This window comes from Mizuhopecten yessoensis, unplaced genomic scaffold (assembly GCF_002113885.1).
Source record: "Mizuhopecten yessoensis strain PY_sf001 unplaced genomic scaffold, ASM211388v2 scaffold3079, whole genome shotgun sequence".
Taxonomy (NCBI): domain Eukaryota; kingdom Metazoa; phylum Mollusca; class Bivalvia; order Pectinida; family Pectinidae; genus Mizuhopecten; species Mizuhopecten yessoensis.
In genome coordinates this window covers 487564-503080 of record NW_018404865.1, presented here as the reverse complement: position 1 = coordinate 503080, position 15517 = coordinate 487564, and the positions used below count along the sequence as shown (strand labels likewise).

Here is a 15517-nt window from a genome sequence, read left to right as displayed (position 1 = left end):
AACACAGGTACCTGTGTACCGGATTTATTTTAAAGATCATTAAACTCCGCGCAAAGAATTGGAACTACAACTGCATACAACAAGCAGAAATTCGTGTCAATGTATAAATTAGCATAAATTAGCAGATTTAAGAGATAAAGAAATAACCGTACTGACGCCAAAGACACATTCCCAATTTTATATACATGAATAACTTTACCGAATTTGAACTAATTTTCAAAATGAGAGTGTAATTCATAGAATATTTGATTAAGTCTTAAGTCTATCGTCCCTAGCCCTGACAGAATATGAATACTTATAAACGGTGCACATTTTCTTAATTCGTTATTTGCAAAGTGCTTTTAATCCGTTAAATTTAAGATTAAAGACTTTTTATAAAATCATCCATTCAAAAATCATGTCCACAGGTGCCTGTGTTTAAGACACATAGAGCAGCCATATTGCATATCGTGTGTTGATTTCCTTAAATAGACATTCGACTGGGAATATATATCAGGCCGAGACAGAACAAGCAAGTGACCTCGGAGGAAGACGAAATCGTTGATAATTTTTAACTTAATCTGTGTACATGTCTCCAGTTCTGTGACATCAGATCTAGAGAAGATATTGTTTAATTGAGAAACATATAAACAGACCCGTAAATAGTGAACACAAATACTTCATCGTGATATTCGCCATTAACAGGTGACAGCTTTTCGCCAGGACAGCTACAGTTGCTAAGGAACAGGTCATCATGAAAAGGTAGAAATGTGACTAACTGTCGATTTCGTGTTTTATTTGTTTTATAGTTTTGGTTGTATTTGGTAATCTGTCTGTCTTTATGTGTAGTAATGTTCCTAATACATGTAACATAATTTACCCCCTCCCCGTTTTTCATACTGTAGTTATATATTTTACATTTTATCACTCCCATAACTACCATAGAGTTCAGCAATCCCACAACTACAATACAGCTATTGGTTTCACCACTCCCATAACTACTATAGTTTCACCACTCCCATAACTACTATATGTTTCACCACTCCCATAACTACTATAGTTTCGTCACTCCCATAACTACTATATGCTTCATCACTCCCATAACTACCATAGATTTCAGCACTCTCACAACTACAATACAGCTATAGGTTTCACCACCCCCATAACTGCTATAGTTTCATCACTCCCATAACTACTATAGTTTCATCACTCCCATAACAACTATAGGTTTCATCACTCCAATAACTACTATATGTTTCACCACTCCCATAACTACTATAGACTTCATCACCCCCATAACTACTATAGTTTCATCACTCCCATAACAACTATAGGTTTCATCACGCCAATAACTGCTATATGTTTCACCACTCCCATAACTTCTATAGACTTCATCACTCCCATAACTACTAAAGGTTTCCTCCCTCCCATAACTACTATAGGTTTCCTCACTCCCATAACTACTATAGTTTCATCACTCCCATAACTGCATTTACTATAGGTTTCATCACTCCAATAACTACTATATGTTTCACCACTCCAATAACACCTATAGGTTTCACCACTCCCATAACTACTATATGTTTCGCCACTCAAATAACTACTGTATGTTTCACCACTCAAATAACTACTATATGACTCACCACTCCAATAACACCTATAGGTTTCACCACTCCTATAACTTCTATATGTTTCACCACCCAAATAACTACTATATGATTCCCCACTCCAATAACACCTATAGGGTTCACCACTCCTATAACTTCTATATGTTTCACCACTCCAATAACACCTATAGGTTTCACCACTCCTATAACTTCTATATGTTTCACCACTCAAATAACTACTATATGATTCACCACTCCAATAACACCTATAGGTTTCACCACTCCCATAACTACTATATGTTTCACCACTCCAATAACTCATATAGGTTTCATCACTCCCATAACTACTAGAGATATGTTTCATCACTCCCATAACTACTATATGTTTCACCACTACCATAACTACTATATGTTTCATCACTCCCATAACTACTATATGTTTCACCACTCCAATAACTCATATAGGTTTCATCACTCCCATAACTACTATGTTTCATCACTCCCATAACTACTATATGTTTCAACACTCCCATAACTACTGTATGTTTCACCACTCCCATAACTGTTATAGGTTTCATCACTCCCTTAACTACATTTACTATAGGTTACAATAACTCCCATAACTACTATAGGTTTCAACACTCCCATAACTACCATATGTTTCAACACTCCCATAACTACTATAGGTTACATTAACTCCCATAACTACTATAGGTTTCACCACTCCCATAACCACCATATGTTTCAACACTCCCATAACTACTATAGGTTACATTAACTCCCATAACTACTATAGGTTTCACCACTCCCATAACTACCATATGTTTCAACACTCCCATAACTACTATAGGTTACATTAACTCCCATAACTACTATAGGTTTCACCACTCCCATAACTACTATATGTTTCACCACTCCCATAACTACTATAGGTTTCATCACTCCCATAACTCCTATAGGTTTCATCACTCCCATAACTACTATAGGTTTCATCACTCCCATAACTCCTATAGGTTTCACCACTCCAATAACTCCTATAGGTTTCACCACTCCCATAACTACTATATGTTTCATCACTCCCATAACTACCATATGTTTCACCACTCCCATAACCACTGTAGGTTCCATCACTCCCATAACTACTATAGGTTCCATCACTCCCATAACTACTATAGGTTTCACCACTCCCACAACTACTATAGGTTTCACCACTACCATAACACTACTATATGTTTCACCACTCCAATAACTCATATAGGTTTCATCACTCTCATAACTACTATGTTTCATCACTCCCATAACTACTATATGTTCCATCACGCCCATAACTACTATAGGTTTCACCACTCCTATAACTACTATATGTTTCACCACTCCAATAACACCTATAGGTTTCACCACTCCTATAACTACTATATGTTTCACCACTCCAATAACTCATATAGGTCTCATCACTCCCATAACTACTATGTTTCATCCCTCCCATAACTACTATGTTTCATCACTCCCAAAACTACTATAGGTTACATTAACTCCCATAACTACTATAGGTTTCACCACTCCAATAACTACTATATGTTCCATCACTCCCATAACCACTATAGGTTCCATCACTCCCATAACTCCTATAGGTTCCATCACTCCCATAACTACTATAGGTCTCACCACTCCCATAACTACTATATGTTCCATCACTCCCATAACTTCTATAGGTTTCACCACTCCCATAACTACTATATGTTTCACCACTCCAATAACTCATATAGGTTTCATCACTCACATAACTACTATAGGTTTCACCACTCCCACAACTACTATAGGTTTCACCACTACCATAACACTACTATATGTTTCACCACTCCAATAACTCATATAGGTTTCATCACTACCATAACTACTATAGGTTTCACCACTCCCACAACTACTATAGGTTTCACCACTCCCATAACACCTATAGGTTTCACCACTACCATAACTACTATATGTTTCACCACTACCATAACTACTATATGTTTCAACACTCCCATAACACTCCCATAACTCCTATAGGTTTCACCACTCCAATAACTCCTATATGTTTCACCACTCCCATAACACCTATAGGTTTCACCACTACCATAACTACTGTAGGTTTCACCACTCCCATAACTACTATATGTGTCATCACTCCTATAACCCCTATAGGTTCCATCACTCCCATAACTACTAGAGGTTCCATACTCCCATAACTACTATAGGTTTCATCACTCACATAACTACTATAGGTTTCACCACTCCCACAACTACTATAGGTTTCACCACTCCCATAACACCTATAGGTTTCATTACTCCCATAACTACTATAGGTTTCACCACTCCAATACCTACTATATGTTCCATCACTCCCATAACTACTATAGGTCTCACCACTCCCATAACTACTATATGTTCCATCACGCCCATAACTACTATAGGTTTCACCACTCCTATAACTACTATATGTTTCACCACTCCCATAACACCTATAGGTTTCATTACTCCCATAACTACTATATGTTTCACCACTCCAATAACTCATATAGGTTTCATCACTCCCATGACTACTATGTTTCATCACTCCCATAACTACTACGTTTCATCACTCCCATAACTACTATATGTTCCATCACTCCCATAACTACTATAGGTCTCACCACTCCCATAACTACTATATGTTCCATCACGCCCATAACTACTATAGGTTTCACCACTCCAATAACTACCATATGTTTCACCACTCCCATAACTACTATATGTTTCCCCACTACCATAACTACTATATGTTTCAACACTCCCATAACACTCCCATAACTCCTATAGGTTTCACCACTCCAATAACTCCTATAGGTCTCACCACTCCCATAACTACATTTACTATAGGTTTCATCGCTCCCATAACTACTATATGTTTCACCACTCAAATAAGTACTATATGTTTCATCACTCCCATAACTGCTATGTTTCATCACTCCCAAAACTACTATAGGTTACATTAACTCCCATAACTACTATAGGTTTCACCACTCCAATACCTACTATATGTTCCATCACTCCCATAACTACTATATGTTCCAGCACTCCCATAACTACTATAGGTTTCACCACTCCAATAACTACTATATGTTCCATCACTCCCATAACTACTATATGTTCCATCACTCCCATAACTTCTATAGGTTTCACCACTCCCATAACTACTATATGTGTCATCACTCCTATAACCACTATAGGCTCCATCACTCCCATAACTACTATATGTTTCAACACTCTCCCATAACTCCTATAGGTTTCACCACTCCAATAACTCCTATAGGTCTCACCACTCCCATAACTACATTTACTATAGGTTTCATCGCTCCCATAACTACTATATGTTTCACCACTACCATAACTACTATAGGTTTCATCACTCCCATAACCACTATAGGTTCCATCACTCCCATATCTACTATATGTTTCATTACTCCCATAACTACTATATGTTTCATAACTACCATATGTTTCAACACTCCCATAACTACTATATGTTTCACCACTACCATAACTACTATATGTTTCACCACTACCATAACTACTATATGTTTCACCACTACCATAACTACTATATGTTTCACCACTACCATAACTACTATAGGTTCCACCACTCCCATAACTACTATAGGTTTCATTACTCCCATAACTACTATAGGTTTCACCACTCCCACAACTACTATAGGTTTCACCACTACCATAACTACTATATGTTTCACCACTCCCATAACTCCTATATGTTTCATCACTCCCATAACTACCACATGTTTCACCACTCCCATAACCACTGTAGGTTCCATCACTCCCATAACTAATAACTACCATATGTTTCAACACTCCCATAACTACTATATGTTTCACAACTCCCATAACAACTATATGTTTCATTACTCCCATAACTACTATATGTTTCATCACTCACATAACTACCATATGTTTCACCACTCCCATAACTACTATATGTGTCATCACTCCTATAACCACTATAGGTTCCATCACTCCCATAACTACTATATGTTTCATCACTCCCATAACTACTATAGGTTTCACCACTCCCATAACTACTGTATGTTTCATCAGTCCTATAACTACTGTATGTTTCATCACTCCCATAACTACTATAGGTTTCACCACTCCAATAACTACCATATGTTTCATCACTCCCATAACTACTATAGGTTTCACCACTACCATAACTACTATAGGTTTCACCACTCCCATAACTACATTTACTATAGGTTTCATCACTCCCATAACTACTATAGGTTTCATCACTTCCATAACTACTATAGGTTTCATCACTCCCATAACTACTATACGTTTCACCACTCCCATAACTACTATAGGTTTCATCACTCCCATAACTACTATACGTACCACCACTCCCATAACTACTATATGTTTTACCACTCACAAAACTATTAAAGGTTTAATCACGATTTATTTTATTTTATCACTACAATAAACGCACTGGGTCAAATTTCACGTTTCTGTATTCAAACGAAAGCGATCCATTATCAAAATTATTACCCATAGTATTATTTAAATCATCTCTGAAACTGAAATATACAGCACAGAAACTATAATTATGTTATATTGAGATTGTTATAATTCTTTTTGCTAAAAAAACCTCTGCTTCGTTTTTATGATGTCAGTACTTTTATTAACATAACAAAAAACCTCGTTATAATGCCACCATTTATCCAGTGAAATTTTAGCGTCATAGAGGGGTTTGGCGATACACTGAGGAAATCATACAAAAACAAATCTTAAGAAAAAGATAAAATAAAAACGGTCCCTGAGATATATTGGTGGTAAACGAGGTGGGAAATGAAACGATGGGCATTATGTCGAAGTTTAACTCTGCATCATTTTCTACCATGATAGTTTTTGTATAATAAACGCCCTGATTTAATGACTTACATGTATTTGTAAATGTTCTTTAATGAAAATTGTGTATTTTTTTCTGGTTTGTACATAAATCAAATATATTAATGAGCACATGACATGAAACTTACGGTCTACTTGTTAACTGTTTCAGAGATTATCGTTTCAACAAACTGAAAGGAAATGACGCGGAAAAAGAATGCAAGTTACTTTCATTCGCCATTCAAGCAATCTAGCTATTAGGGTGTATCGACGCGACAGAGACGTTTTGGGAGCGGGGCAGTGAATACTGGAAGCACCCATAGAACCAGATTGGCGTCATCATGAAAGAAGTCTTAAAGCGTGATTTGCAACTAAATCGAAGCGGTACAAGATTAATAACTTTTTGAGAACTGGACCAAAACGGGAAAAGAGCATCATCGATTATAATTCAATAATATTTGCGCTCAATTAAACACGTGTCTTTGGGTAGGAAATGAGAGACTAGTATATAGTGATAGGATCCCATTTTTTTATCAATTAGTCAAGAAACCATCAACTCAACATGCCGAAGAAAATAAAGCCTGTTGCTGAAGTGAGCACGATCAGCAAGAAATGCCCTGCTCACCCTCAGAATGACGTCATGTTTGTTTGTAAAAACTGTATGGAAGACCTCGTATGCTCCCATTGCGTGGCGACAACCCATAATGGACACTTTTTCGTTGAATTGAACGAGTTCGTGATACAGAAGACGGACGACATCGATCAATTTCTCAGGGAGGCCGAGCGAGACCTGCCGACGATAAAAAACAAGATTGCAGCTACGGAGAAAAATTTGAATGGAAACGATGGCTACTTCAAGGACGTTATAAACGACATCCAGAGACAGTCGTCGGAACTGAAGGCGGAAATAGACAAAATCAGCGATAACTATGTATTGCTTTGTGAGCAAATGGAGGAAGAAAACAAAGAGAATCTCCGAAAGTTCAAAGAGGAACTGGAATATATCTACAGCAATATGTCAGCTCTCGTGAGAACGTGTCGCGACGCGATCGAGTCAGCCAATGACATGGAGATCATATATGCGGAACGAAAGATACCGGAAGATCGAGATATCCCGACAGAGATCCCATTAAAGGCTGCCATTTTCCGGCCAGGGAATTCCGGTACGGAACAGAAGATCCGCGTCTTCGGAACGCTTGCAATTGAAGGCAGCAACAGTTTGAGCGAACGGTCCGCGCTTTCCTCATCTCCGCAAAACCTGGAAATGCTTTCGGAATTTCAACACAATAAAAGAGTCCACTCAATGAGTCCAGTTGGGGAGTATGTGTGGCTGCTAGAGCGACTCAGTCAGGAGATTGTACTTGTCAATCTCAGTGGAGCAGTACAGCGCACGATCCAAAACGAGTCTCGGGTGTACGACATTGCCGTCTCCACAGTATCCGAACACCTTTGGCTCTCGTGCGAAGACCGTACAATCCGCGAGGTTCATACGGCAACCATTCCTGTCATCAGATTTCGGGTAGATGAAACGCCGCGATGTCTCTGTGTCACGGGAGATGATTACATTGTCATCGGCATGGACCGGAAGATCGTCATCTACTCCAGTGAAGGTCAGATCGAGCGGGCAATGGACAAGTTCAGCCCATTGGCCCGAATGCTGAAACGACCTCATCACATAACGGCATGTGATCGCGCGGGAGAATTGTCTGTTATCGTTTACGACAATCAGGTCACGCGCAAACTCCACGTGACCGTGGTTGACGAGAACTTACAAGTGAAGTACCATCACGAGGGAGACTGTGTCACAATCCGGAACGGAAGTATCCGTGGTTCAGGTTACAATCCGCCCAAGAAGTTCCGGCCGTATGATGCGTGCTACGACAAGCACAAGAACATGCTGATAACGGATATGAACAACAAGAGCGTGGTTATAGTTCACGGGAAAAACAAGAAGATGGAGACACTGGTGACCGAGGACTATGAACCTCACGGTATCGCCCTGCAGGAGAACGGGAACCTGTGGGTCAGTCTCGAGGGAAACAAGGTTAAGGTCTACAAATATCAATAGACGTGATGTCACGTGTGAAAATAATGAAATGTAGAACTAGGATAGTTGAGATTATTTGTGCACCAAACAACATAGCATGGAATAAGGTATCTTCCCTAGTATTTATAAACTGTGATTTTTTAAATATGAGTTTGATCATGACAACAGTTTCATAAATACGAGTCGAAGTGTTTATTTCCTGGAGTTGTGCGTGTAGGCGCATGCCGGAAATTTCGTTCTCTTTAGGACGAGAACACAACTGTGCTCGTTACTGTAAAACTAACACAGGAACTTAGCTATACTGTTTATTAAAATATAAACAGAACAGTGTGACACATCAAAGCAAACGTGTATTTATTTAATAGTGTGTGGTTCGTGAGACTTCAGAGTTTCTCCCGGATTATCTTCCGATACCTATCCCGAAGAGTATTACTCTGTACCACCATAGTTTTAAAGGGATCTTCAAGATCCGAATGATATTAAGTTTACAATTTATTTTGAGCTGACAAAATTTCAAAAACATACAGAAACAAAAACAAAACGGACAGTTAGTTATCAAGGACAATGATAGAAATAACTTTGCTAAAAACACACATAATTCATTTATTGGAGCGAACTGCAGGAATGTGTATGAACAAATGAATGTATTTGTATGAACTTATGTATTTTTATGTACACATGTATGCATCTGTATGTTCATATGTATGTATTTGTATCTATAAATGTATGTATTTGTATCTATAAATTTACGTATTTGTATGTACACATTTATCTGTATGTACACGTGTATGTATTTGTATGTACACATTTATATGTATGTACACGTGTATGTATTTGTATGTACAGATTTAGTTGTATGTACACGTGTATGTATTTTTGTGTGCACGAGTATGTTTTTATATGTACCCGTGTCAGTATTTAGTGTACACATGTATGTATTTGTATGTACACATTTATCTGTATGTACACGTGCATGTATTTGTATGTACACATGTATGTATTTGTATGTACACATTTATCTGTATGTATACGTGTATGTATTTGTGTGTACACGTGTATGTATTTGTATGTACACATTTATCTGAATGTACACGTGTATGTATTTTTGTGCGCACGAGTATGTTTTTATATGTACACATTTATCTGTATGTACACGTGTCAGTATTTGTATGTACAGGTGTATGTTTTTATATGTACACGTGTCAGTATTTGTATGTACAAGTGTATGTTTTTATATGTACACATGTCAGTATTTATATGTACAAATGTCAGTATTTGTATGTACAAGTGTATGTTTTTATATGTACATGTGTCAGTATTTGTATGTACAAGTGTCAATATTTGTATGTTCACGTGTCAGTATTTGTATGTACAAGTGTATGGATTTATATGTACAAGAGTCAGTTTTATATGTACAAGTGTATGTTTTTGTATGTACACGTGTCAGTATTTGTATGTACACGTGTCAGTATTTGTATGTACAAGTGTATGTTTTTGTATGATCTCACTCATGTATTTGTATGTACATATATATCTGGGTTTGTGGAGATATATCAATGCGTTCAAGAAAAGATGGATATGTGTATGCGTGTATTTATATGTGTATGCCTTTGTATTTAAAGCATGTAGCTGTTCACGTATGTTTTATATACACGTACAGTGAATCCGTTTATGTACAGATATTTATCATATATATATATATATATATATATATATATATATATATATATAGTAGATAATAAATAAATAAGTCTTTGCGAAGGAAAATATAGAATAAAAACATTTTTTTCAGATCGTCCGCTAGGCCTTTCTGCCTTCTAGGGCTTCTTCAGGCGGATTGATGTTTATGTATCACCGTTGATATATATATATACAAATTGAGAAAAATATCCCATACTGTTACATGTATGTATTTCAATTGAAGACAAAAATGTGTATTTATAATTTATGTGTGTATGAATTATTATTTTAGAATTATAAATTCGTTATGGTTATATTTCCAATATAGAAGAAATAAAAAAAACCCTTTAAAGTTATACAAAATATATACCAGGCATAAAAGACAACTCTTAAGAGTCAAGTAATAAACATATAATTCCAGACTTAATTTGGACCCATAATTATGGTATATTATGATGAACAATTGTATTTACACTCTTATCATCTCTAAAGGACAAATGTGTTGAGAGTGGAACGTGTCAAATGCATGAAAAAGGTTAGATCTCTTCATAATGTCGTACTGTTCGTAAGCATTGATGTTAAAGCCGAAATTGTCGGGGTGTAGAATTTCTCGTTAATTTGATATAATAAAACGTTTGACTTCGGTTTTACGATATGTTAGGTATGATTTTTACACTAAGTTCATGTTTTTCCCACTGAGAAATCATCTCTTAAGATAAGGTCAAACCTAAGCTTAAGCCGAAGTCTGACTCCAGAGAAAAGGATATCAAGAATGATGATATTGGTGAAAAACATATTGCCGGAAAAAATGTCATTGTCTTGAGATATTAATGAAATTCAAATCATGCATGTTCTCATCAATACATATTATTGATGAAAACCAGAGATGTCGTATTTACAAAAACGTTAAGTTGACAGTGCTGACGATGGGAGGGAAAACCCGAGAAACAGTACTGGGGTAAGGGAACCTTTTTTTAAATGTTATAAAGACATTGAGTTGACAGTACTGGTGCTGACAATGGAATTAATGTTTGTATCGGCAGGGCTGGATAGGTGCAGACAAAGCATGACACTGAGCACTATGTAAACGGTGTGTTCCCTGAACGCATACATATTGAGAACAATAGGTAGAAACATCAAAGGGAGGGTAATTATAGTTTGTGTCATATATGTACTATGTTTACCTGATATATTTTACCTATATAAACACGAACCAGCAAAGCATCGCGCGGTTTGTTGTTACTCAGAGAAGATAGTTTAAAAAAAGCGAACCTATGTGGCCATTTGTCTTTTGTTTACCTGTAGGTTTGAACTTTTATGTGACTGGTCACAGGGACTTTACAACCTGTAACAGATTTATTTGGACCAATAAACAAATGAGTTCGGAGTAATTTTAGACGTTTTACGGTAAAAATGCCACCCCATTAATTATATATGTCACCGAAAGTTGATCTAAACACCTAAAACGTGTAAAAGTTCTCTGAACAACTTAGGTAAGGTTCAAATATAGCTGTAACAAATTATCATGTCCCAGTGTAATCGGTAACACTCTTGGAAGCCTTATAGCTTTTTAGGGCGCGTTTTTATATAGTTAAAACAATTAAACCAAACATGTAATTGCAATGGAAAACGAAGTTATAGTGCATCGTTTACTCACTTGTGTCGCACACACGATGATATGGGGAATGCTTGCTCACATGTGTCGCACCTGTATACGTGTTACACACATACCTGTAAAATTCTACTCAAATTGACGCTCGTGACGTCAGCGATGCAACAGCTGGACAAAATTGAGGGAGATGGGGAGATAACTCTATCAGAAAAAATACACACCAAGATGGCGAAAGATGTTATTAACTTTGTTCGTCTGTACTTCATACCGGTCCTAGTCCTCGTCTCACAGGTAAGTCTGAGTAATCAACAGGTGAGGGAATTTATCTGTGATGTGTATTACTTCTAATTTTATCTTTCATTTTAATATATCGTTTGAGATTGATCTATCGTTTTAAATTCTGTACCTGGTAAAGCTATATTGTTGTTATTTGTAACACGCTAGAAGCCTGTGACAGGAGACCAGCACTACGTGTTAAATTGTAAACATTTTGTGTGAAGGCCAGACAGAAATACACCTGTCATTTTGAAATCATCCAGGTGTGATGATTACGATCAATTTACCTCCGTGCTCTACTAGGTACCCTATATTTATACCCTAGCTAACAATAAACTTAAATAAACAATATCTGTATCAAATTACACACTCTTGTAATTCAAGTTACCTGTAGGGACCCATCTGGTATAACAAGACTGTCTGTTTACTAACTATTTTACACACCTTTCAACGTACATAGCGACACGATTTTAATTCTCTTAATTTTATCTGATTCAATTTGAAACATATTTAGTAATTTACTAAATTTTAAATGTCTGCCGAACATCAAAAAATACACCGAGATTTTATAGACCAGATATTACTGATGAATATCTAATAAATGAATTAGAAGTGTAATTTTCAATTTATTCATTATTATATTGAAATTATTATCGGCACAAAATAAAATATTTCTATTTTCTTCGGAATTTTTTCCCCTCTGTTATTATGAATATCATATTTTTGATGTTTTATGGATTTTTCATGTTGTATATGAATTATTGCGTTAGTTTTGTCAACGTGGAGTGATTAAGATAAGAAAAAATGGGCTTGTGAACGGCCTACCCGCAGTGATCGGCCACGTACACCGCTAAAATACGTATACATCCGTATACACTATTCCGCTGCACCAGGGGTTACAACACATTCAAGCTCTTATCTGCTTAACTCGGATACAAATAAGATTGATCGAAACCCGTTTGATTCAACTTTCTAAATCTTTTATTTAGCCTTGTCAATTTAATAACTACGTGGAATGCCGCTGTCGCCGGTTAAAAGGAAGTAACGGAAAACGGCCAAGTTCTATGTAATGTTTTTGATAAATTTTATCTAAATTTCCCTTAACGCACCTGAAATGTTTGTGTCGATATTCGAAACCTGTGTTATAATAATGAAATCAATTTACAAATCGTGTTAAGTTCAGATACCTGAGGCACTAAAGGGGGTAAACTGGATAACGACATGTCTTGATAATTAATTCTACGACATCTGTTACCCTAGGGTTGGGGTTAGATAGACAGATCAATGAACACTGACAGATGCAATACACACAAATAAATATACGTTACAACGATTGACAAAACCATAAACTTTTTGTCTCGATAGATTTTTCTCCTTTACGTAAGTGAAGGTACGGTAGTCTAGTGGTAGGACTCCGGGCACGTGACCGAAGTGTTGCGGGTCCGAGTCACGCCACGTGCGGCACGGTATTGTATCCTTTACTCCGATTTTGCCAGTCTACTCAGCTGTAAATGAGTACTTGGTTGAGCAGTGCTAGAAATTTGTATTGCTAGCTGTGAGCGCCGAAATGTACCAGAGTTAAGTTAATGCGGCACAGCATATTTATAAATAGCACATATATATATATACATCACAACATCAAGACAAGTCTGAAGTCAGTAGTGTGATAGTGAAGTAGTATATAAATGTATCAGTGTAAAGTTTACAAAGTTAATTAGTACAAATATTTGTATCAGTGTAGAAGTTTGCATAATGATGAGATATTTACATGTAGCAATGTAAAGTTACACAGTCAATAAATACATGCATATATCTGTAAAGTTTATACAAAGTGAAGTAGTATATACATGAAGTATATACATATGTACATGAATCAGTGTAGAGTTGCAGGGGTATATATATGTTAGTATAAATTTACAGAGGTATATACATGTATTAGTATAAAGTTACAGGGGTATATACATGAATCAGTGTAAAGTTACAGAGGTATATACATGTAAAAGTGTAAAGTTTCAGAGGTATATACATGTATCAGTGTAAAGTTACAGAGGTATATACATGTATTAGTGTAAAGTAACATAGGAGTATAAAGAAATGTATACATGTATAGGGGTGTAGTTTATAGAGTACAAAGAAATGTCTACATGTATAGGTGTGTAGTTTCCAGAGTATAAAGAAATGTATACATGTATAGGGGTGTAGTTTATAGAGTACAAAGAAATGTATACATGTATAGGTGTGTAGTGTATAGAGTACAAAGAAATGTATACATGTATAGGTGTGTAGTTTATAGAGTACAAAGAAATGTATACATGTGTAGGTGTGTAGTTTACAGAGTATAAAATACATGAATCAGTGTAAAGTTACAGAGGTATATACATGTATTAGTGTAAAGTTACAGATGTATATACATGAATCAGTGTAAATTTACAGAGGTATATACATGTATTAGTGTAAAGTTACAGAGGTATATACATGTATTAGTGTAAAGTTACAGATGTATATACATGAATCAGTGTAAATTTACAGAGGTATATACATGTATTAGTGTAAAGTTACAGATGTATATACATGAATCAGTGTAAATTTACAGAGGTATATACATGTATTAGTGTAAAGTTACAGATGTATATACATGAATCAGTGTAAATTTACAGAGGTATATACATGTATTAGTATAAAGTTACAAGGGTATATACATGTATAAGTGTAAAGTTACAGAGGTATATACATGTATTAGTGTAAAGTAACATAGGAGTATAAAGAAATGTATACATGTATAACTGTGTAGTTTACAGATTTATACTGTTATGGTCAACCTGATATTTTGCACACACTTAGGTAAGTTAACAATATTTATGAATCCGAAGACAGAAGTAACATAAATGGATTAACGAATTCTCGGGCTCGCGAACACTTAACTGGACACTCATTCCTCCGTGGACACTCAATCCACCCTCGTGAAAATAGTATTTATCGACGTATTTCGGCACTTTATACTGTTATGGTCAACCTGATATTTTGCACACACTTAGGGAAGTTAACAATATTTATGAATCCGAAGACAGAAGTAACAGAAATGGATTAACGAATTCTCGGGCTCGCGAACACTTAACTGGACACTCATTCCTCCGTGGACACTCAATCCACCCTCGTGAAAATAGTATTTATCGACGTATTTCGGTACTTTATACTGTTATGGTCAACCTGATATTTTGCACACACTTAGGTAAGTTAACAATATTTATGAATCCGAAGACAGAAGTAACATAAATGGATTAACGAATTCTCGGGCTCGCGAACACTTACCTGGACACTCATTCCTCCGTGGACACTCAATCCAACCTCGTGAAAATAGTATTTACCGACGTATTTCGGTACTTTATACTGTTACGATCG

At 36.2% G+C, this 15517-nt stretch overlaps 2 protein-coding genes across 2 annotated transcripts in view; both read left to right on the top strand.

The window, feature by feature from the left end:
• The first annotated feature begins 447 nt into the window (after nucleotides 1–447).
• Nucleotides 448–9165, top strand: LOC110446939. The gene is made up of 2 exons (XM_021492287.1): nucleotides 448–741; nucleotides 6676–9165. The coding sequence occupies exon 2, from the start codon at nucleotides 7066–7068 to the stop codon at nucleotides 8569–8571; it is 1506 nt and encodes a 501-aa protein (XP_021347962.1). The 5' UTR covers nucleotides 448–741; nucleotides 6676–7065; the 3' UTR covers nucleotides 8572–9165.
• Nucleotides 9166–12062: 2897 nt separating this feature from the next.
• LOC110446953 (protein sel-1 homolog 3-like) overlaps nucleotides 12063–15517 on the top strand; it is a 38500-nt gene continuing 35045 nt past the window's right edge. The window contains exon 1 of the mRNA XM_021492301.1: nucleotides 12063–12133. Coding sequence (XP_021347976.1) covers nucleotides 12068–12133 — 66 coding nt within the window. The 5' untranslated portion in view covers nucleotides 12063–12067. The remainder of the gene's footprint in view (nucleotides 12134–15517) is intronic.

Coding starts and splice junctions, on each gene's coding strand:
- LOC110446939 (XM_021492287.1), top strand. CDS start 7,066: ATGCCGAAGAAAATAAAGCCTGTTGCTGAAGTGAGCACGATCAGCAAG.